Consider the following 21,839-nt stretch of genomic DNA (forward strand, 5'->3'; position numbering starts at 1 on the left):
AATGTGTATATATGCCACTGCGTTCCCCTAGAGCTTTAATTGTCAAAACTACCTGGAAAATAAAAGCATAAGCAACTACATAAAATGTTTGTCAGTTTTAAGAGTCTGCTCACTTTGACAAAGTTTTCTACTAGTTGCACTGTTTTTGGATACTTTTAGGAGTTAGCCTAGATAAGGTTCAGTTTGCCAGATTTTAACCTCAAAATTTTAAATAACCAGTTTGGCCCCAGAAACAAACCACTTTCTTCAAGAATTATCAAATGTTACACACCTGACAGCAGCATAGGATCTCTGTCCAGAGATTTCTTAACATGATCAGATTCTCCAGTCAGTGAGCTTTCATCAATTTTGAGGTCATTTCCTTGAATAAGTACACCATCGGCCGGTAAAAGATCACCTACGAGAGATCACTGGGTATGTTGACTGCAGTTGCTTTTTTAAAAATAAGAGAAAGTTCAACTTTAAAAAATATGTTTACCATATTTAACTTGTGCAATATCTCCAACAATTATGTCAGCTACTGGTATTTGGATGACTTGGCCACCTCTGATAACTGTGAATTTCTGTTCTTGTTCAATACGGCTCTGCAATCCCCGAAATTGCTTCTCTTTACTCCAGTCATTGAAAGCTGTTACTAATACCACACAAACTACAGATAGGAGGATTGCTGCTCCTTCAATCCAACCTGCTTCAGATTCCTCCTCCTCTTCACCAACATTTACTGATCCACATACTGTAGAAAACAGGTTTTAGATGTAAGAAAGTTCACATAGATAGTTATTTCAACAACAAAAAAGTTTTGCCAAACAGAAGAAACTACTAACAGTTGCTAAACATTTTCTGTGCTAGCCTTGTTTGCAATTTTACATTTATTTTCAGTAAGGGTAACACACAAACAAGCTAAACAACTTGAAAGCTAGAGCAGCTCAAGGAAGTTAAACCACCTAGAATTTACATCCCTGCTTATCTGAACACAAGAGAAGTCAATACAGAAAGTTACCTGTCCTTGTTATGTTGTTAAAAGACGGCATAAGAATGCCAGACTAGACAATTAGTTAACCACTTTCTGCTTTCTCAACATTTCCCACTTTGCCTTTATCTTAACAAGCCAGATATCATTGCAAAAATTCATTTCAATGAAAGCCAGATCCCTTCATCTTCCATTTAGAATTATAAATATAGCTTCATTTCTTAAATCAGAAAGTTACTAGTGTCATATTGCAAATCAAGGGAAATTTAAGACTTGCTGACTCCCCAAAGAAAGCACATGACCGCAAATTATAAATTGCTTAAATATTTGAGGCAAAGCTAAAAAAACCCACTCGCACAGAAACATAACAGGACCTAAGACAAGTCCTTGTTCCTGCTGCTTGCGCTTTACCTTTGGCATTGTTTTGGTTAGAATGCTACCAGATCATGACCAGGGAAATCTCATGTTACCCTTTTAAGGCAAGCTAGAGTTCTACTAGTGTTGTCTCAATTAGGAACAATAAGCTGCTTTTCCACTGACTTACTGTCTCCCATCAGATTTACAGTATAGGCATGTTGGACCAGGAAAGTCAGTAGTATAATACAGGTAGAGACCTACTTTTTAAAAAGTTTACTTACGTGATTCATTTCCTCCTGGAGGCTGGTAAAAAGAAAGGCCCAAGGATACTACCGCTGCAATTTCTAATATAATTAGTGTAACGTCCTGTAGTGCTTCCCATACTAACTGAAGAAATGTTTTTGGCTTTTTAGGAGGTATAAAGTTCTTCCCAAAAACTGCTTCTCTCCTTTCTATATCTGCTGGATTTCCACTTAAACCTATTTAATAATAAGACAAAGAGACACTTATTTGCATTTCACCCTCACATTAGAAGTGATTGAGGTTTCCCATTCATGGAGTCAAGTCCCACTCCATATTTCAGTAACAATACTGAAAAGACATATCTCAAATATAATTACATAAGCATTATCCTTAAATCAGAGTCACTATAGAAAACCAGCTATATTTTACAGTTCACACTTTGCCAATAGAAAGCAAGCTGATGGTCTACCTACTTGCACTTAATATGGCATAGCAACAGAATAATAGTAGCAGACATACCTTCGTACAAAGTAAACAAGTTTGCAAGACAAGATCATTAGTAGAGTTACTACTATCGAGACTGAGTAGCACCATGCAGCTTTAGCAAGACCACAGCCTGTGAAGCCAGCTCTGGTTCCCACTGTAGGGATTCTGTATTCAGAGATAACATCCTAGGACCCTACAATTAATTTAACATTTATAATGAAATATTTAATATAATTAATAATATAAAATACTATAAACATTATATTTGTGTATTACTTCATTATGATATAAAATACTATAAAAAGCTGGGGAAGCTCTCCAGGCATCATGTGGAGAAAGGCAGCCACTTAATGATGCTGCTTCTGCCTGGACAGCAGTTGTTTGCTCTTCTGAAGCTTCACTTTCTATCTCCTCTCACACAGAGAGTGCCCATATTTAGCACTGTGCAGGGTCTGTCACCTCAGTTTTGTACCTATCTTCTTTCTTATGGCATATTTCTTTCAGTCTTCTTCTGTCTCAACTCTTGTACCATCCTTAAGAGACACTAGCAAGCAAGAGTGAGGGGCCTTCACTAAAAGACACTGCATGCTTCAAGAGTTAGCCAAGTCCTTAAAAATAAAGGAACACCAAGTATATTCAGTGCAAGGTCATGCACTCATGGTCTTCCTTAAGTACACCTCCTGTTTACTCCTTCAACAGTTTCCAGCTGCCTATCCTACCATTCACAATTTAAGCCACTAGCTCATTTTTCAAAGCAAAACAGTCAAACATCCAGCCATGTTCAGAGCAAAGGTCTGGATACTTCAACCATATTGCTCCCAAGGTTATGATCAGCACCCTGCTGAAGGGCAACAATTTTCCTAGTAGCAGGCTTTTTAGTAGTTAACCCAACTGCTTAGTGATAAAGGCATTGCAGACATGCTAGGTAATCAATAAGAACAGCAACAACTCCAACTGGCTTTCATAAACAGGGTATTTAACACCTCTAACAGACATTTTCCTAGAACCATCACATGATATTTCAAGGCACTTTGCAAAGACTACTGAACTGCAAAGCTCAGTTTTAAATGCTAACAACTGCTATGTAATCACTTAACTGAAAAGCAAAATATTATGTGCAGATTTTTTCAGAAGTGAAACAAATTAAACATACTCTTCGTGTATATAATAACTTAGATTTATTCTAACACTCTTAGATTCACCTTGAATTCATGGCTTTGGAGGTTTAATACAAAGGAGCAATTTTACTGGTTAGCCATAACACTATGCTTCTTGAAGTTCAAGCTTTGAGGTGCTTACTTTCACTCTCAACTCAACGAGCACTGCAAGACCATTTTGAAAAATCAAGCTATACGAGAGGATCTAGAGAAACTCAGGACTGCTTGGCCATTCCAAAAGGCTGGACCACATTGCTATTTTGCAACAGGTACCATTTCTCTCTTCCTTTTAGCATGGCAGAGTTTAGAAAATTATTTACATAGTGTCAGCAGCACCACTTTCCTCCTTCCTTCAGAGGGTACCAGGATGCAGAACATCAGAAGTATACAGCAATGGTCTTTGAAGAATGAAAAGCGTTTTTCAACAAGGGTATATAAAGTCAAGCTACTATCAGAACCATTTAGTAAAGATTAGTAAATAAGCCCAAAGACAAGAAGCACTTGTATTTTTAGTATTCGCCATAATACACCATGCACCATTACTGAACTTGGTACATTTACCACACAGCTGGCAATTACATAGAATCATTATGGTTGGAAAAGACCTCTAGGATCACCTAGTCCAACCGTCAACCCAGCACCTCCATGCCTACTAAACCATGTCCTGAAGTGCCACGTCTACACGTTTTTTGAACTCCTCCAGGGATGGTGACTCCACCACCTCCTCTCTGGGCAGCCTGTTCCAATGCTGGACAACCCTTTCAGTAAAGAAATCTTTCCTAATGTTCAATCTAAACCTCTCCTGACGCAACTTGAGGCCATTTCCTCTTGTCCTATCACTTGTTACATGGGAGAAGAGACCAACCCCCACCTCTCTACAGCCTCCTTTCAGGTAGTTGTAGAGAGCAATAAGGTCTTGCCTAAGCCTCCTTTTCTCCAGACTAGACAACCCCAGTTCCCTCAGCCACTCCTCATAAGACTTGTTCTTCAGACCCTTCACCAGCTTCATTGCCCTTCTCGAGGCGCTGGAGCGTGTCCAAACGTCTCTCTTGTAGTGAGGGGCCCAAAACTGAACACAGTATTCGAGGTGCGGCCTCACTAGTGCCAAGTACAGGGGCACGATCACTTCCCTAGTCCTGCTGGCCACACTATTGCTGATACAAGCCAGGATGCCATTGGCTTTCTTGGCCACCTGGGCACACCGCTGGCTCGTATTCAGCCAGCTGTCGACCAGCACCCCCAGGTCCTTCTCTGCTGGGCAGCTTTCCAGCCACTCTTCCCCAAGCCTGTAGCGTTGCATGGGGTTGTTGCGACCCAAGTGCAGGACCCAACACTTGGCCTTGTTGAACCTCCTATAATTGGTCTCGGCCTATGGATTCAGCCTGTCCAGGTCCCTCTGCAGAGCCTTCCTACCCTCAAGCAGATCAACACTCCTGCCCAATTTGGTGTCATCTGCAAACTTACTGAGGGCGCACTCAATCCCCTTGTCCAGATCATTGATAAAGATATTAAACAAGACTGGCCCCAACACAGAGCCCTGGGGAACACCACTTGTGACAGGACACCAACTGGATTTAACTCCATTCACCACAACTCTCTGGGCTCAACCATCCCGGTTTTTACCCAGCCAAGAGTACACCCGCTCAAGCCATGAGCGGCCAGCTTCTCCAGGAGAATGCTGTGGGAGACAGTGTCAAAGGCTTTACTAAAGTCTAGGTAGACAACATCTACAGCCTTTCCCTCATCCACTAGGCAGGTCACCTGGTCGTAAAAGGAGATCAGGTTGGTCAAGCAGGACCTGCCTTTCATGAGCCCATGCTGGCTGGGCCTGATCCCCTGGTTGGCCTGCACATGCCTGTTGGGCGCCCTCAAGATGATCTGCTCCATAGTTTTCCCTGGTACTGAGGTCAGGCTGACAGTCCTGTAGTTCCCCAGATCCTCCTTCTGGCCCTTCTTGTAGATGGGTGTCACATTGGCAAGCCTGCAGTCATCTGGGACCTCCCCTGTTAACCAGGACTGCCTATAAATGATGGAGAGTGGCTTGGCAAGCTCCTCTGCCAGCTCCCTCAGTACTCTCGGGTGGATCCCATCCGACCCCATAGACTTGTGAGTGTCCAGGTGGTGTAGCAGGTCATTAACTGCTTCCTCCTGGATTATGGGGGGTTTATTCTGCTCTCCGTCCCTGTCTTCCTGCTCAAGGTGATTAATTCCCTAGGGATAACTGGTCTTACTATTAAAGACTGAGGCAAAAAAGGCATTAAGTACCTCAGCCTTTTCCTCATCCTTGGTGGCAATGTTCCCCCCCTGCATCCAATAAAATAAATACCATAGTTCACAACCTACAGTCCTGAGGTCAAAACTGCTGCAATTATATTGTTCATTATGTACCTTAACTAGGGTAATTTATTTTAAAAATATTAGGCAAGGGACTATTTAAAGCTTCATATACAAAATTTATTAGAAATCTAGAAGTAGAAGTTACTAGACAATCAAAATTATGTAGACTTGTGGAAATATTGATGGTGGTCCATCTCTCCAGAATACAGGAAGGACTTTTGCTACCACAGATATGTCAAACATTCATTTATTCACATTTGTACACATGTAAAGGACATAATAAACATTAAATACTAAGCAGCAAAGTCTGCTCAGCATCTTTCTTTTAGTAATACTGGTAAAGAACAGTTCCCATTTCTTATTTCAAATCAGGTAGGTCTGATCCACATTTTGCCTGAAAACAGACATTACCTTACATTGTCAACAGCTTCAAAGCAAGTAATTATACAAGCTGAACTCATCCACTGTGTAGCATTTCGGAACTACCTATACATTTGCTGTGAAGCCACTGGTAATTACGCAAGTCAGCACTTCATATCATAAAGAAAGCTTCTGAGTAAGAAGAAGTGTCATAGGGCCTTGCAGGTGTACACACAAGATTTGAGAGCTAGAACTAGTGTAACACGTAGCTGTTTTCTTCATAGATCTTGCTTCGATTTTCTCTATTAGGAATGTCTCCATTTCTATACTTACAACTTGAATTTGACAAAAGAAGAGACCTAGTTCTACTTTTACAAGAGCTCTCCAGTACTACCTCCGAGAAATTTACAGCAGCTTACCTGACAGAAAGGCTGGTTCTCTAAAGATTCATGTAGTGATTTAGAACCAACACACCTTTGTGGAGGACACTGCTCTAACTCATCTTACTTAACCTTTTCTGAGCTAATTATCATGTTCGACTGTTGAGGCCTTGCTGTGTTTCTGAGCTGGTCTCACACTTAAAAAAAAAAGATGGCACCCTTTTATCAAGTTGGTGATTGTATTTAACTGATTGCAGGACAGTATATCTAAATGTCAAATCCTTTTGAAAGGGAAAGGCTTTGATCACACAGTCCTCAGTACAGCAGAGCCAATCTGCAGGAAAGGGCATCTAACCCTTTCTAGTTTTAGTATGCTGACACTCATCGTGCCCATGTGTCAACCTGCTTGTTACATTAAGGGACATGCAGTGAATCCTGCAGTATACCAGGTATTTAGTGCTTAGTGCATCATGGCTGTCTACAATCGCATGTCCACCTAGCTTGCAATAATAATGGGCCTTAAACTTTGCAGATTACTGTAAAACAGGATTCAACTCTCAGTTCAGTTCCTGATTGTAGAAAACTACAGCCCTTTTCACTGAGAAAGGAGACTGCCTTTCAATACTATGCAACAGGTCAACAGGGTAACGAGAGACTACTGCTCCTATCTAAGAGGTGTTACACTGCTTGCACACAGCAGTGCTTCACACACATGCACTAAACTTTACAACTCCGTTGATGCTGAGGAACAGAAGTTTGCACTCCTCCTGTTTTACAAATTTCTTCTTCAGCCTAAAACTGGTCTAATCCCATTCAGTGACAGGTCAGGCATGAGAGCTGGCTACTTTCAGTTTGGTAAGAGGAACCCAGTTCATGTACCGAAATAATTTCAGGAGTCTGGAAATCAGAAGTCTGGCTTCAAAAGCAGACCAAGCCAAAACATGCTAAATGCAGATGTACCCAGAGACACCTTACAGCATTAGTAGGCTGTTCTTGATCCAAGGAGACAAACCTTTCCATAGCATTTCTGAAGAACAGAAAGCAACAGCTCTCCAGGATTAAGACAGCAGGTACTTTACTGCCACCAAGATGACACCACATTGGTTAAAAGCTATGCAAGTGCTTAAATGCAGAGACACCACAATTTGCCAAAATCTTGATTTTGGTACTTCTCAATCACTACCAACAACAGGACTTCACATTAAGTTTGAGTTAATGTTAGATAAAAATATGCAACGCATTTGTACAGGATACTACAGTTTAGATATCTTAAGATATCTTAAGACTTGCATCTTTCTTTCACAAATTAAAGCTTATAGCTTTCATTTATATTGGAAATGAGTAGTAAGAGAGGGACAGATCTTAAGGAAAACTTCTGGAAAGCTCTCAGGAAGGAGACTTGATACTTTTATTTCCTTCTTCACATTTGTACAGTCTCTCTTGGAGTAATAACTCTACAGAGCAAAAGCATCAGGTAGCCGCACTTCACAGAATGCCATCAAGTCCAACATGGCAAAGACTTCTTTAAAGATGCTTATTTCTAGTGAATAAGATTGTGTGATTACTTTGCAAACCTTCTACGAACAGTGACAGTACCTCTTAGTGCCTAAAGCTGTATTGATAGTTATTTTGTACAGTTAAAATTAAATCTACAGAAATACTATAGATCTAAAAACTATATTCTGCTATTAAGAATTCAATGTAGTACAAATAGAAAACAGAATTCACCAGTTTTAAAAATTGTTGCATTAGGGAATACAAGAACTAGGTAGCAACACAGAAGCATTAATAAGCCCTGCCTTAGACTATTGAAACTGTGTTCTACAACAGCATGATCTGAATTGTGAACTATAGGTTATATGAGCTATTCACAAAACTTACACTTTCACAGTAAGTTAAACATTGCTAGGGTGCATTGCTATTTCATATGTGGATGCCTACGTCAATGAACTTTATTCCAAAGTGCAACTTCACCACTAATCCAACATCTCACATGCAGTTAGACCAATTGAAAAAAACACTCTTGCTTACTTATTACCATTTAATATCTCTGCCTTATTTTATTAAACCAATATTTTATTGTAGTAACTGAAATACTTCTATAAACTTTCTTACATTAAAAAAATTAGTTTGCTTGACTAAGGTTTTTCCTGAATGGAGTTTTGTCAATAATAGTGTTAAAATTGACTTACCTTCATTTGGTGAAGTTTTCAATTTTGTACAGATGCCATGTACATCTCCATAGCATTCCTGTATTTTATGCAGTGCATCTGTGGCTCGAAGTTCCATAAGAGAACGGAGTTCTGCAAGAGTAACTCCAAAATCTCCATGATTAGCTTCTTTCACAGCATTTTTTACACCACTATATGCAACCGAGTTGTTTGCCATATCACCCATGATGCGTGCAGTCTTTAGTGTAGACAGTTTCCAGTAAGGAACAAGATTTCAACTTAAAATATTTCCAAAAGGAAAAGAAATCCTTTGGGTATGAAGACAGTCAGGAGAGCAGACACATCACCCAAGTAAGAGACCCCGTCTGGAGAGATATCTTTGAAGTTGTCCCATGGCGCGTTCTGTTCCCCAAGCCAAATGGCATGTACAGTCTAGGGAAAGAATAAATATACATTCAGTTACATAACAGCTATACTGAAATACATTGTAAGACAACCTTACTCTTTGTATTGAGGTTACAGAACAAAAGGACAATTTCTTCATATTTCTTATAACATTTCTAGTTGGCATTCAACTGGCAAGAATGACGAGGCATAAAATGGATGTTTCCCATCCCAAAATAACCTTGCATTATTATACTTTAAGTCATTAACTTCTTAGAACAGCTGTTGCCTTTAAGTCTTGCATTTTGCTTGGTATAGCCATATGGTTCATCACCAAGAGGAAACCTTTAAAAACACCTGGAAGTAAATCTTTTTCCAGGGAAATGGAGTTTGGAGCATCCACCACTGATGTCACATGGGCTAAGGACATGCTCAAGTTAAAAATCCTGACTTTTCACGGAAGCTTTCACCTCCGAGTTTGGGATGAGCAAGCTTTTGTGTGTTCCCATGAATTCATTTGTGCAAATCTCAAGGAAAACAGTTTCAACACTAAGTTAGCCCACGCATGAAGTACTGTTGTAGCGCAAGTAGGAGTATATCTTCAGGCAGACCTAGGTCTTAATGCATTTTCATGTCCAAACAGTTTTAGCCCCCCTCCAGCCCATTCCATCACAACTCAAGCCTCCCACAGTATCTACATTTAATTCTTTGAACAGAGGGGAAAATTGCACACCACCACCTTCCTACAGAAGGGATAGAGAGACTAAGAGCAGCTCTTCCATCTGATTATCAGAGCACTGTAGCTGAGAAATTAACATCTACCCACAGGATTCTTAACCTGCAAAGGCACTCTATTTACTTCCCACTCAGCTGACACATCTTGCATGTACACATGTATCTACACAACAGTATAGTGAACACACAAACACTTCATGCTTACATAAAGATCTGCTGTGTGCAGAAGACAGAATTCCGATCGTGTAAGTCAGCTTTATTGACATAACGGGGCACGGTGAGCACAAGTAACAATATATTCCCCCACGAAACATTATGACTGCCAGGCTCAGATGAACAATAACTTGGACACTTCCACGTCAACAAGACCCTCAGGTCTCATATGCCTAGCAAAGGCAAACAGTTACCACTGACTGCATTGCTTTACAAAGGCAAAGAATCAAATAGCAAAGAAAAGATTTCTGGCTATTGCCCTGCCAGATTAGAGGACTGTTCAGCTGAACCACCATGTCTATGTTGAGGTCCAGGTATAAGCACCTAACTACCAGAAATTTAAGGTCTTGGTTCTAGGAAAGTCTCAGTTCTCTTCTCTGGAAACAATCAGCTTCAGCTACAGTCAATCTACTGTTTTAAGCACCGTGCCACAGTACTGCATTTGCACTGAAGACAACCACTGATGCTGAAAGACCCTGAAGTGATGTCACCCGACCACAAGTGACAGTCCCATCTCCAGCAGAACTACAACCACTCTTCTCTTCCTATCAGTAGGAGATTCTGAGAAAAGCACTGTCTATGGCTGTTTTCTGGAGACTGACAAAAAGCATAAAGCAATCAATATGCATAAAACTTCAACATCCTATAACATCAACAAGGTACCTAATTGAAAAATCCATTCTAGTTCATCGTTTTCTCTTACTTGCAAAAAAAAAATATTACAACAGTTGAATAGTCCATGACAATGATGTTAACCTGCATGCTAGGATGCAGTTTTGATTAACACACATTCTTCAGATAACTATAATGTGTTCTGCTAGAGTATCCTGTAAATGAAGAAATTCATGCAAATCATGTACAAAAGAGTGCTCTTTAAAGCCACACCACATCTTTAGCTAATGCCCAAAAGCTGGATGCTGTTGGCCAACTAGTAGCCTAGGAGGATTTATCAATTGGCATCTGATCACAAGCTATGACAGTTTAACAGGAAGCAGATCAGGCAAATGAGTTTGTATAGCTATGGAGAAGATGGTAATTAGGCAAAAATAGACCAAGCAGAATGCCCCAGAACTAATTACATAAATCTTGATTCAATTTTAATTAAGAAAACCTCTGTTCAAGCCTCTAGCAGGAGCCCTGTACTTGAGACCCAAATACACCCAATTCCAAGTACAGACATGAGGTTAGGAAAAGCTACAGCTCCAGTCACTGCTCACTTGGCATTGAAAAGCTTTGAGACTGAATGAATACTGGGCCAGGGCTAGACTTGCTTTCATGTGCAAGTAATCTTAAGAGCAATAACATTGCTTAATCATAGCTCACTGTGCTTTGCACTCCAGTTCTATCTCTCTATGCATCTAGATTCATTTTTGTTAAGACATAATAGTCCAATGATTAGCTATTACTAACAGTTTATACTGAAAGGGGTTCTCAGATGTTCTGAAGTACCTCAATGGTGTCCTTATGTACCAACGGACCCTTAGGGTTCACATTTAAGTTCAATAAGCTTACATTAACACTACAAAAGCAGTGCGGTTCTGCAGATCCCCTCTAGTAGTGTTACAGACTATTTGGCACATCCACGTTAGGAAATAGCTCTGGAAAACTGAGAGGAACAGTATGAAGACTCTTCAAATTCTTAATACTGAGCAAGAGCAGTTTTGCTCCAAATCATAAAAACTTGGTTAAATATTAGCAATTGTTACACCAAATCAGACCAGAAAGAATCTGCTCCAGTAGCCCATTTTTACCAGGCATTTCAATGGACAGTACAAAAGCTTTGACACATAGGTACAGAATGGACTTAACATAGTTCCTTTGCTGATTTGTACAGAAAAAAAAATCTCACTACAAATTTCTTTAAGAAATATCCTTAATGCAGTTTGATGTCAAACCTTGCAACGTTCAATTGCTTCCTGTTACAGCAAGTTCCAACAGTCCACTTTTGTAACAAAGTGGCAATGTGTAATGAAACTATAAACAGTGAAATTCAAGTATCATAAAAGAAAGTATATTTTTAAGCTACATAGATCATCTACAAATATTTATCTCTTCAACTAGTGGAATATTTTATTTGTTTTGACCAGTGTTCCAGTTCTCAACTCAATTCTTGCAGCAGCCATTTGAGATGTTGAGTAGCATGAGCTCTGAAGCATTATAGTTAAAAGCAACTCACTTCAAAGTTCCAATCTGCTAATATCTCAAATTTTAAATTCAAGAAACAGTTATCATAACTAAAAGTCACTTATACACCATTACTGAAGTTCCAGCTTATTTAAAGTTTAATTTAGTTGAAGTTATGTTAGTGTCCAGCTTAACCAAGCTGCACACAAGATGATTAAAAGTAGCCTGTCTTTCATTAGGCACATCAACTTTTGGATAATCCTTTGTTTACACCCTGAGACTAGGAGCAACTTTAAAGCTATTTTCTGTCACACTCAAATGACTAAAAGTCAGGCACTGCAGAGGCACCATACAGTAGCAGCACATAGTCTCATAGGCAGGATTTAGATATTTGTGGAAACCTCTCTGAAAAGACCCTGCTGCTCTATGACTGTAATAGTGTCACTGAAATACCATGTCATCATGGCTGCCTATGAGGAGTACTGCATCTTGAATTCCTTACCCAAATCAAATTGGTACTTACTGCTAAATGAGTATGTTTTGTTACCAAAGACAATAATTCAAAACCATAACCCATGAAACAAAGGTTAGACAATTTCACCCGTGTTAAGTCTGACAACCTCACCAAGCCTCTGTAGTTAGACTGGACTAACTAAAAGGACAAGGTCTAAACAGAAGTCTACATGTAGAGATGTTTACCAAAGCACGAAGAGACTACAGATTACAACCCTATTTAGTGCCACCAGAACATACTGTGTTGACTAAGCTAGCAGGAGCTATAACATGTTTCTTGAAGTGTTCTTGTAACAACACTTCAAATCTAAACCCATGTTAATCCCCTCCATCCCAAAAAGCAGCTACTGTTGAGGCAGCCCTGAACATTAAGCATGCTTCAAAAAGGACTCCAGAAATAGTCCTTCATAGGTGAAAATATTTAGTAATTAGTAATTTAGTATTTAGTAATTCCCTCTATTTGGAAGAAAGCTATAATCTGTGTTCTACATTGATTAAAATGAAGGCTACCTTGAAGTGATAGTTTGCAGTGGTCACACACTGACAATGAAATGTGAACAGCAGAGTTTAAGAGTGGCATAATTACTATTGCCCAGATGCACACGACCTAGCATACCTTAGACACCTACCCAAGCCCTTCCTATTATTGAATTTGCATTTAATACTTGCTTCACCAACCTACAGGAAATGCATTTTAATATTAACAAAATTAAATCTTAAAACACTTAAGCAAACTCACACCTCAAGAGTCAAAGCTCCAGCAATTACATATCCTGTGTCATTCAATTTACTTTACACATCTGCTTGAACACTATACATTCAGATATTAAGCATTAGCTGGTACTAGCATTTGACCTTCAACAACACACTAAAGCTGGTTTCTGTAATATAGGAAAAGGCTTGCAAAGTGATTATCTCAGGAAAGCCTTTGATTAATCTAATTAGTTCAATGAAGAGCGGACAGATCTACATACCAAGAGGTTGCAGTGATAAAAACTATCCCCACATGTTTCAGTTGTCGTGACATATTAATCTGTTTCAAAAAAACAGCTTTTAAGATACTAAAAAATATAATATGCCTTTGCATACTTTAGTTTGAAACCCACAGCACTGGGTATGTTCCACAGCTTCAAGCCATCACATAACATTTTTCCTTAGGGGAAAAAAAGGTGTCTGTAATATTATAATGAAAAGCAATTGTAACTGAGAAACTGATCTGGAAATCACACTGAAAAAGTCTGAAGTCTTCTGCTCTGGAGGGTCAGTTTTCTTACTTTAAGAGACAGACCCTCATACCTACTTGAAAGGCTACAGAAACTCACCAGCTGTTTCACAAGAAATACGAATGAATGCTAATAAAACAGAAAGTTCATACAGAACAGTATGCATTTACAGATCCCTATCCCATATGTTTAAATGTGCCTAACTGAACAACTAGGAGTGAAATAATTTCAGTGGCATGCTGTTGTTTTAGCACAAGCATCTCAGAGAGCCTGGCTTACAAAGAGACAGTGACAAGTAGATTGAACAGCTAAGAGGGAGAGGGCACAATCCTGGAAGACACTCCGCAACAGAAAGTTTTTAATACATCACTTTTAGCCTTAAATGCGCCCAACAATGTTGTAATGACAAGTTTCCCATATTACAACTGCTGTGTCCTAAACAGTAAATTCAAAGGTCACGAGTTTTGCTGAGTTTTCAAAGAGAAATTTAACTTCATTCTGAAGCTTAATCTCTTGGGAGGCAGATGTACTCACCTAACTGAAATAAAAACTGGCTGCTGTTCCTAGACTCTGCAGTCGATGTAAACACTGGTATCGCCACACTTAATCTAAAGGATTGCTGGTGCCTACCACGATTGCCACTTCTGTAGTAGCAGCTTCATCCAATGGTAGTTAGGACTTCAGTAATCTGAATTCGGTTAAGTAGTACAAGTTAGCAACGTTCATGCAAAGGATTCCTGCACCATTTCCTTTCTATTTTGGTAGCAGCAAGGGAATGTAACAGTCTTGAAGGTGAGTTATTAGGCAATTAACAACAAATTTGGATCGGTTTACTATATACATCAAGCAGCTGAGAAGCTTTCCTTTGAATTAATGGTTATGCATGGCATCCAGAACATGACCTTCTCTTACAAAGCAGCTCGCTCCACAGCCTCTGCAAGGAGCCCAGCAAACGATCAGGCATTGTCTTATACCATGAACCAACCACACAGACCTCTACTGCTCCGCCTTTCCCAAGCTATGGCCTTTCCACACTCATGAAGCAAGACAACTCTGACTGAAGTGACAGCTGGATTAAGAAACAAGATTGGAAAGTGCTGTATAGAATAGTCTCAGTAGAGAGACTATTTTATCAAAAGCTTAAACTAATCATTAGCTTTCTGAATTTAAGGTATTTTAACTTGAAGATGGGAGAACTACGTAGATACAAGAGACTGATCCAACAAGTAGGGCTTCAGAAAAACCTATCAACACTTTCAAGGACCATCAGACTTTGAGACATACTGGAAAGCCCTAGAGAGTAAAACCAATGCGATCATCATTACAGAAAGCATCAAGTGTCCGATGTATTTAAAACGCTATGCTTTCATACTCTCCTATTTCATATTACAATGCTGAGTTGTCCACGAGAAGCTAAACACTTCAAGACACAAACTCATGCAGAAGAGTTAAGCCTTTAACTACTTAAACCACTTTTCTGGAAGTGTGAGTTACTCATTCCAGATGTCCATTAACAGAGCACTGTCTTGAAGGGTCAGTCCACAGCTCTGACCACAGCTCAGACACCTTCTCCCTTCTCCACCTGCAGGCCCTGAAGCTTCCTCCTCAGTACTTCCTTTTACTGGGCTCCTCTACTTTTCGCTCTGCAATGACATCATCAACTAAAACAAAAAGGTTAAATTTGACAGGACTGTGTAGAATACCAGGTAATTCCAAGTTAAGACTATAATCCCAGAGAAAAAAGTTTTAACCTCTAGATATGACTGTCCCATTTAGCATTATTTCTAGCATGTTCAAGTACCTAAGATGCATTAACTGTGTGCATCAGGTTCCTCAGATACAACTTGAGATGAGTGGAGCTGCCAAAATTTGGACTAAGGCAACTGATGGCTGAAGGCAAACCTGGGATGTCACAAGCCTCCACCTACTGGTGTTTAAAATGCAAGAAAAAAAAAGTTTGCTTAATGCCCATCAATCTTTTCCTTCACTTCAGATCCACTGGATCCTAAATAGATGACTGAGGATTTAAAGTCCCTTAATCCTGCACAGTTCAGGCTTTTATCATGTTTATTCAGGATAATTATGCTGTAAAGTAAGTTCTATTAACAGGTCTGTCATATTAATAACTTAATATATAAGCCTAAAAGTAGATATTTTTTTTTGGAGTTCAGTAAAGTCATCCATTGACAAATATTTGCATTAATAAGTTCAGGAACAACTTACTGCACTTCTCATCAATATTTATCAAAACAGTATTGGCAAAAGTTACAACACAAAAAGCTAAACTTTTTCAAAAAGAGATGGTAGCATGACATCCTACTTGTTAAAATTATGCATTATTAGACTACAGAGTTTGCTTGCATTCCCAAATTACATCATGCATTCCAGTCACAAAACCTGTCAGGCATATGTTAAATGAGGCATATGACATCATTATATGCAGCCAAGTTTCAAGTAAAGGGAAAGTGAGATGGTACCAAATTTCATCCAACAGAGCTGGAATTGGATTCCTGGATTTTAGTCACTTGTTGCATTTAAAGCTTAGTGCATACCTGTAAGCAATGCATCCAGCCGGTCAGTTCTGACAATAATTACGACTCAGATCAAAACAGCAGCTGACTTCCTCATAACCGTTATTCCCACAGATATATTACTTGTCTTGAGAAATCTTTTTACCTTTTTTCACAAAGCCTCTAACTTTTGCTGCTTCTCCTTAACCATGCTTTTGATACCTTTTGAGCTAAACACACATTTCAGATGTTACCTCTGTTTTCACGTCCATCTTTCAGTTCCCACAACATTATACATGCATACCACTGAAATTGCTTTAGCCAGTTTGAGCAATGATTGCCTTCCCTTCCCATGTCATTAGACAGTAAGTAGCACTAGCAGAAATGTCTTTGTTCTGAAGCTCAAAGTCAACTTCAGGAGTTCTTACACCAGAAACCTTGTTTCACAACAGGTTGCACCTATTTAAATTAAAACATGTTCAAGTTAAATAGCATGTAACACTTCAGCCAGAACCAGACATTTACCATCTCATCCTCATTTGAACACTCCCCCTTTTTTCTTCTAGAAAGTGTTATTTCATATTAATATCCATTTAAGCAGAGTGGTATGCTTTTGACTGTAACCATGCTTCCTGGTATCACAGATGTGCCAAAAGCTCTTTAGAGCTAGGAGCCTTTAGGCAAAGGGCAAAAGTCCGTCCCTACCTGATTCTTTTTGTATTCAGGAAACCTCAAGATAAATTTTGAATTAGTCTTAACACTACTAGGAAATATTTATGCCTAATGAGATTAAGCCTTCCTATTACTTCCATAAAGTCACTCTGCATATAACTGACTCCTTTCTAGTAAGGCAGTAAAATTAGCTTAGTAGGTTAAGTTTTAAGGGGTTTTTTTTGCTACCTTGGACTAGCTTACTGCTATGTAGAAACAGTACTACGAAATATTCTATATGCTCATTGAACTGTAAACACATAATATATAAATAGTAATATTTGTGTGGTAAATCATCCATGTACGATCCTCCAAATCATCCCTGCCAAGCAATGGTTTGGAAGGTAAAAAAATAAAACAAAAACCCCAGCTCAGGTCACCCGCCTCAATGAGCACACACTATGATGCTAAGTGGTTATCTGTTTTGTTTTCTTGTGGCCAAAGTTTAAGAAGCTTCCCTCTTGTCCCATAACATGCCAGTTTATAAGCCTTCATCTTCAGATTTTTCAAAAGTCTTTTGGAAATACAAGAACACAGTTTATCCTTATCCTCAAACCCTTAAAAAAGCCTTACTTCTTGAAAAATATGTAACCCTTCCCCTGCATGCCATATTAATCCCTGCCTGCCAGAAAATACATTAAGTAAACTGGCTAAAGAGTCATTCTGAGAGAACCCCTTTCAAAAACTGCAATTATGTTTGCCACCCATTCTTAAGGAGCTGAAAGGTTTTTTTTAATTCAAATATCATAACTAGTCTACACTTGAGTAGCTCTTCCAGAATTACTGCACGTTTGCTGTTCCTGCTGGTGGTGGGAAGAGGGGGTTCGGGGTTTTTTTTGTTTGGGGGGTGGGGGGGGGGGGTGTTTGTTTGTTTTAAAACCCTGATACTTGAATTTGAAAATCCACTGTATGGCTTTGCAAGAAACATAGGTGTGGAATCTCTTGCAAACTTCTTCATTATGACTACGCTGAGCATCCCTTTAGCTCTTTTTGATAAATTTTGAGAGCTTAGCTCACTAATCCATTCTAGTGGGCTTCCTCTTTCTGGTACAATATAAGAAGTATCTTCAGTAAACTGAGCCTCATAGTATCATCTGATATGTTTTACCATTTAGTGAGGCTAAATACTGCTTTATCCTTCAGGCACATCACCAGTCTCAAAACTGGTCCTTCCTCATGATTATACTTTTTGGTCTTTCTCAAGTCTGACACCCACTTAAAGGCTAAGTTCTCGTGTTGCCTTTGGTCCTGCTCTTTTAGCTATTCCTTTTAAAGAACTTTCTCATTTATGCAGGGTTGGTTGCTGGTTTGGTTTTTTTTGCACACATTTAAACATTACTGCAATATAGCTGTTGGTACCTGTCCATGGAATGATGTTTAATTAAATGCTGTGTGATCACTATGAATTACATGACAATCCCTGGTCCACCATTCAATATAAGGTAATAAATTCTTCTCTTGGCAGTTTGTTTCTTTAACATAGATAGGGAGTGTGTAAGCACTGCTAGTAAACAGGATGCACAAAGCTGAGATTCCCATTGTACCACTTTGTAATGTCTAAAAATGCAAGCAGCAAGTCTGTCACATTCTCAGGTGACCAAAGGTATGGCTGTGCTACAGCGTTGAGGCATAAGACTTCTACCCACAGAGGTCCTGAAGCAGCTCTCATTATCTGACACTAAAACACTGCAACTTACACCTGCCACCCTTATCCTTTTACATTGGGAAAAGCCACCTACATTAATTGGCAACTGCGTTAATGAAGTAATAGACTACGTGAAAGCCTGCTGTCACAACACTCACACAGGCAGCCCAGGGCTCAGAACAGTAACTTCTTGCATGCCTTTTTACTCTTCTTTCACAGCACCTCAGCCACTAAGAGACAGCACTTCGATTTGGGTCCTGCTCTAAGTCCATCTCTCATGGGACACACAGCACTCCAACCAGTTTTAACACCTCTTCCTTTACTAATCCTTTTTGCACTGCTCTTACCTTCTCCCTGTAATTCCATGATTTTTAAGAACAGACAATTTTTTGACAGCAATGCGATCTGCCCCTCTGATCCAAGGAGAAAGTACCACACGTGTTCCCAAGCCTCCACCCTCCCACTAGCTGTGATGGTAGCCATGCATTTCCCTTCTCTACAGCCTAAGAGTGGGCTACTTGCAGCAACCTGGTGCAGAAAGCAGTCATCCAAAAAGCATTTCGCCCCCCCGCCCCCTGCCACAAAACAAAGCCAAAAAATTTAAATATCAAGGTTTCTACTGGCTGAACAAGTTACCACAACAGTTTCCTCAGTTTTTCCACAAGATGCCAAAATAGCTGATTTATTTGTAGAAGTCAAAGGCAACGTGGATATACCAACTTAAGGGATACACATTCAGCTAACGCTGGGAGCATCTTCATCATGGAACTATGTTGCTGCCACCCTTAAGATAACATTAATCTCCATTCACACAAAGGTTCATCTTCCCTCTGTTATTTCAGGTAAAGTGACATGCCACTAAACAAATCGCATGATACAGCACTTTACTGCCGAGGCCAGACACCATTTGAACTGAATAGCAAATTCACCAGACTGTCAAATGGCAGCTCGAGCAGATTTAGTAAACTTAATTCATTTCTCAGTTTTGGTAGGCTATTTAATAACTGGCTATGCACAATTAACAATTGTGGCTTCATTTCTAAAGTCTTCAGGTGTGAAGATCTGTACTGTGCATACCTCTCTAGGTTTCTCAGAGCACTAAGACATCGGTTGCATGATTAATTCATTAGAAAAAAAGTGACTGGGGAAAAGAATGCAAATGGAGCCATGCTCCCTGATAATATTTAAAAGTCCTGTTCCACCCAGTAAAGGAAATCCCTCCCCCAGTTTCCCATAAACCAAAGGGCTTAACTCTTCACTAGTATCAGTGGATCCTAATGCAATTTGTAGGTGGTTGTGTTTCCAGTCTAGACAGCAAGCATTCAAATTAGGAGGTGAACTAGGTGTCTATGTAGCTCTGGCACAATGCTTATTCCTCTAGACAGGGAAAGGTCATGACTTGAAAAACTTCATAGCAACCAGCTGGACCTATTCAGTGCTGAGGATCAGATATTTGTTTCCCTAACCAATCAAAGCACAAGGCTATCAGAAATAATGTGGTAAACCAGCAGGCACTCAGGTGCCTAGAGCATAGAACATAACTACCACGGGCATACATAGCAAGGTGTCAGTCTCCTGCTAAGGCAGCTCTGAATTCTCAGCAGTAATCCCTAGTGGCTAGTTCAATAAGGGTAATATTCCTCCTTCCAAAAGATGGCATCTGAATTGGGAGCCTACTGCCATTAGTTCAGCTGCAGCTGACCCTCAGGGCCAAGAGTCTACCCATCCATGAAGACTACAGATAGTCATTCTGACTCAGCTAAGTCAGACCTATTTTGTTCCTTCTACGTAAAGCTACTTCCCACAAGTGTTTGTTTATTTTACAGTGGTGCACGGTGATGTTCTGCAACTTCTGCAATTGGGTTGTTTTTAGCAATAGCATACAGTATCTCTGAAGAAAGGGAATTGGAAGGGCAGTATCAGCTCCTTCACTCAAGTGACAAACTTCAAGCAACCTGCTAAACTGTTGAATTTGTGCATGGTAGACTAATTCCAGCTGGCCACTGATGAATGCACAAACTCTTTTAAGAACCAAGATTTGTATGTCCAGCTCAGTTTCCAACGAACTTCCTCAAAGGGCCACTGCAATTACATGCCTGACTGTAGCACACCTCAGCTCAGCAAGAGTTTCTTTCCCCATACAGCCAAGTAGGGGCTCACAGACCAGCCCTGATAAGTCAGAATCTAATTACATTTTTAATCTAACCCCTGCAGCTCACAAGTTTCCCTTACTGCAGCAAACAGGTAAAGCAGAGTAGAGAAGCCAAGCGCTTCCTCTAGCCTGAAGTTAGCAAGACTCCAGGAAATAACTATTTCCCCATTGGACGGAAGTGACTGAGAAGAGCATCAGAGTATCATGAAACAAGAGTGATACAGCACTGTGAAACTAAAGATAACATGAATTACCAAAACTCCCAGTTAGGAACTCAGTCTTTCTAGAGGTAATTTAGGAAGATGCATAGAAGTCTCCCCCCTCTGCCTCCTAGTGCTCCACTAAGTTTCCCAAGCAGCCTCCTGTATCCCTGTCTTCCTCCCAGGATACCATCACGTGGTTTCTCAGCACCTTCAATAGACTCTTTAACTGGAAGGACACATAGCAGTCTGTCTCCATTTCTAATGCAGAAGAGAAAGTAGACTGCTAGGAAGCAGCTGTGCTAGGACTGTTCTCCAAAAACCTGCTTATTATTTCAGTCCTATTAAGAATTACTTATCTTAATTAGTTTGTCAAGGGAAGTACAGAAGAAGCCATCTGAAAACCTTTATAGTTGAGGAACACTTTAGTGGCATTTCCAAAAACTTACCTGAGGTAGAGAAGATTTAGAAAAAAACAGTGCAAGTATGAAGTCTGCTAGCCTTCACAGTAACAAGTTTCAGACTTCATAAATTCTCTCTAGGCAGGCTAGCAAACACTGGTTATGAAGAAATGAAGCTTCTTACTGAGGAGTCCTACACACTGATAAACAACCCTACACCTCCTTTCCAAGTTGTGTTATGAATTTGGCTCATTTAAGTTACACACATATTCAAGTCTGTACATGGTGTCAAGCAGGTTGAAAGCCAAGTTTTACTGTGGTGTCTAATCTACGTTTACTTAGTTTGATTCTACTTCCAATATTTTACAACATTGCTTTCCATTTCCTCCTTTTCTGGAGGAAAGGGATGCTTTAAAACAGACACAAATTTATGCCAACAGAATTCTGAATATCCTTCATATGTTTAACATTCACGGGTATAGCAGCACAGCTTATAAACAGTGCTTCCAGTTCACCTTCAGAACAAACATGCATTTACACTGAATATTTATGTGTAGTTTTGTATTT

At 39.7% G+C, this 21,839-nt stretch overlaps 1 protein-coding gene across 5 annotated transcripts in view; it reads right to left on the minus strand.

Annotated features, from left to right (window-relative positions):
• The window catches only part of ATP2B1 (ATPase plasma membrane Ca2+ transporting 1), a 66,575-nt gene that overhangs the window by 29,533 nt on the left and 15,203 nt on the right, over nucleotides 1-21,839 (minus strand). For all 5 annotated transcript variants that reach the window (XM_072864892.1, XM_072864908.1, XM_072864918.1 and 2 more), the window contains exons 2-5: nucleotides 8,483-8,893; nucleotides 1,609-1,806; nucleotides 479-733; nucleotides 272-397 (exon numbers count right to left, since the gene is read on the minus strand). In XM_072864892.1, coding sequence (XP_072720993.1) covers nucleotides 272-397; nucleotides 479-733; nucleotides 1,609-1,806; nucleotides 8,483-8,687 — 784 coding nt within the window. In that variant the 5' untranslated portion in view covers nucleotides 8,688-8,893. The remainder of the gene's footprint in view (nucleotides 1-271; nucleotides 398-478; nucleotides 734-1,608; nucleotides 1,807-8,482; nucleotides 8,894-21,839) is intronic.

Source organism: Ciconia boyciana, chromosome 1, assembly GCF_034638445.1.
Source record: "Ciconia boyciana chromosome 1, ASM3463844v1, whole genome shotgun sequence".
Taxonomy (NCBI): domain Eukaryota; kingdom Metazoa; phylum Chordata; class Aves; order Ciconiiformes; family Ciconiidae; genus Ciconia; species Ciconia boyciana.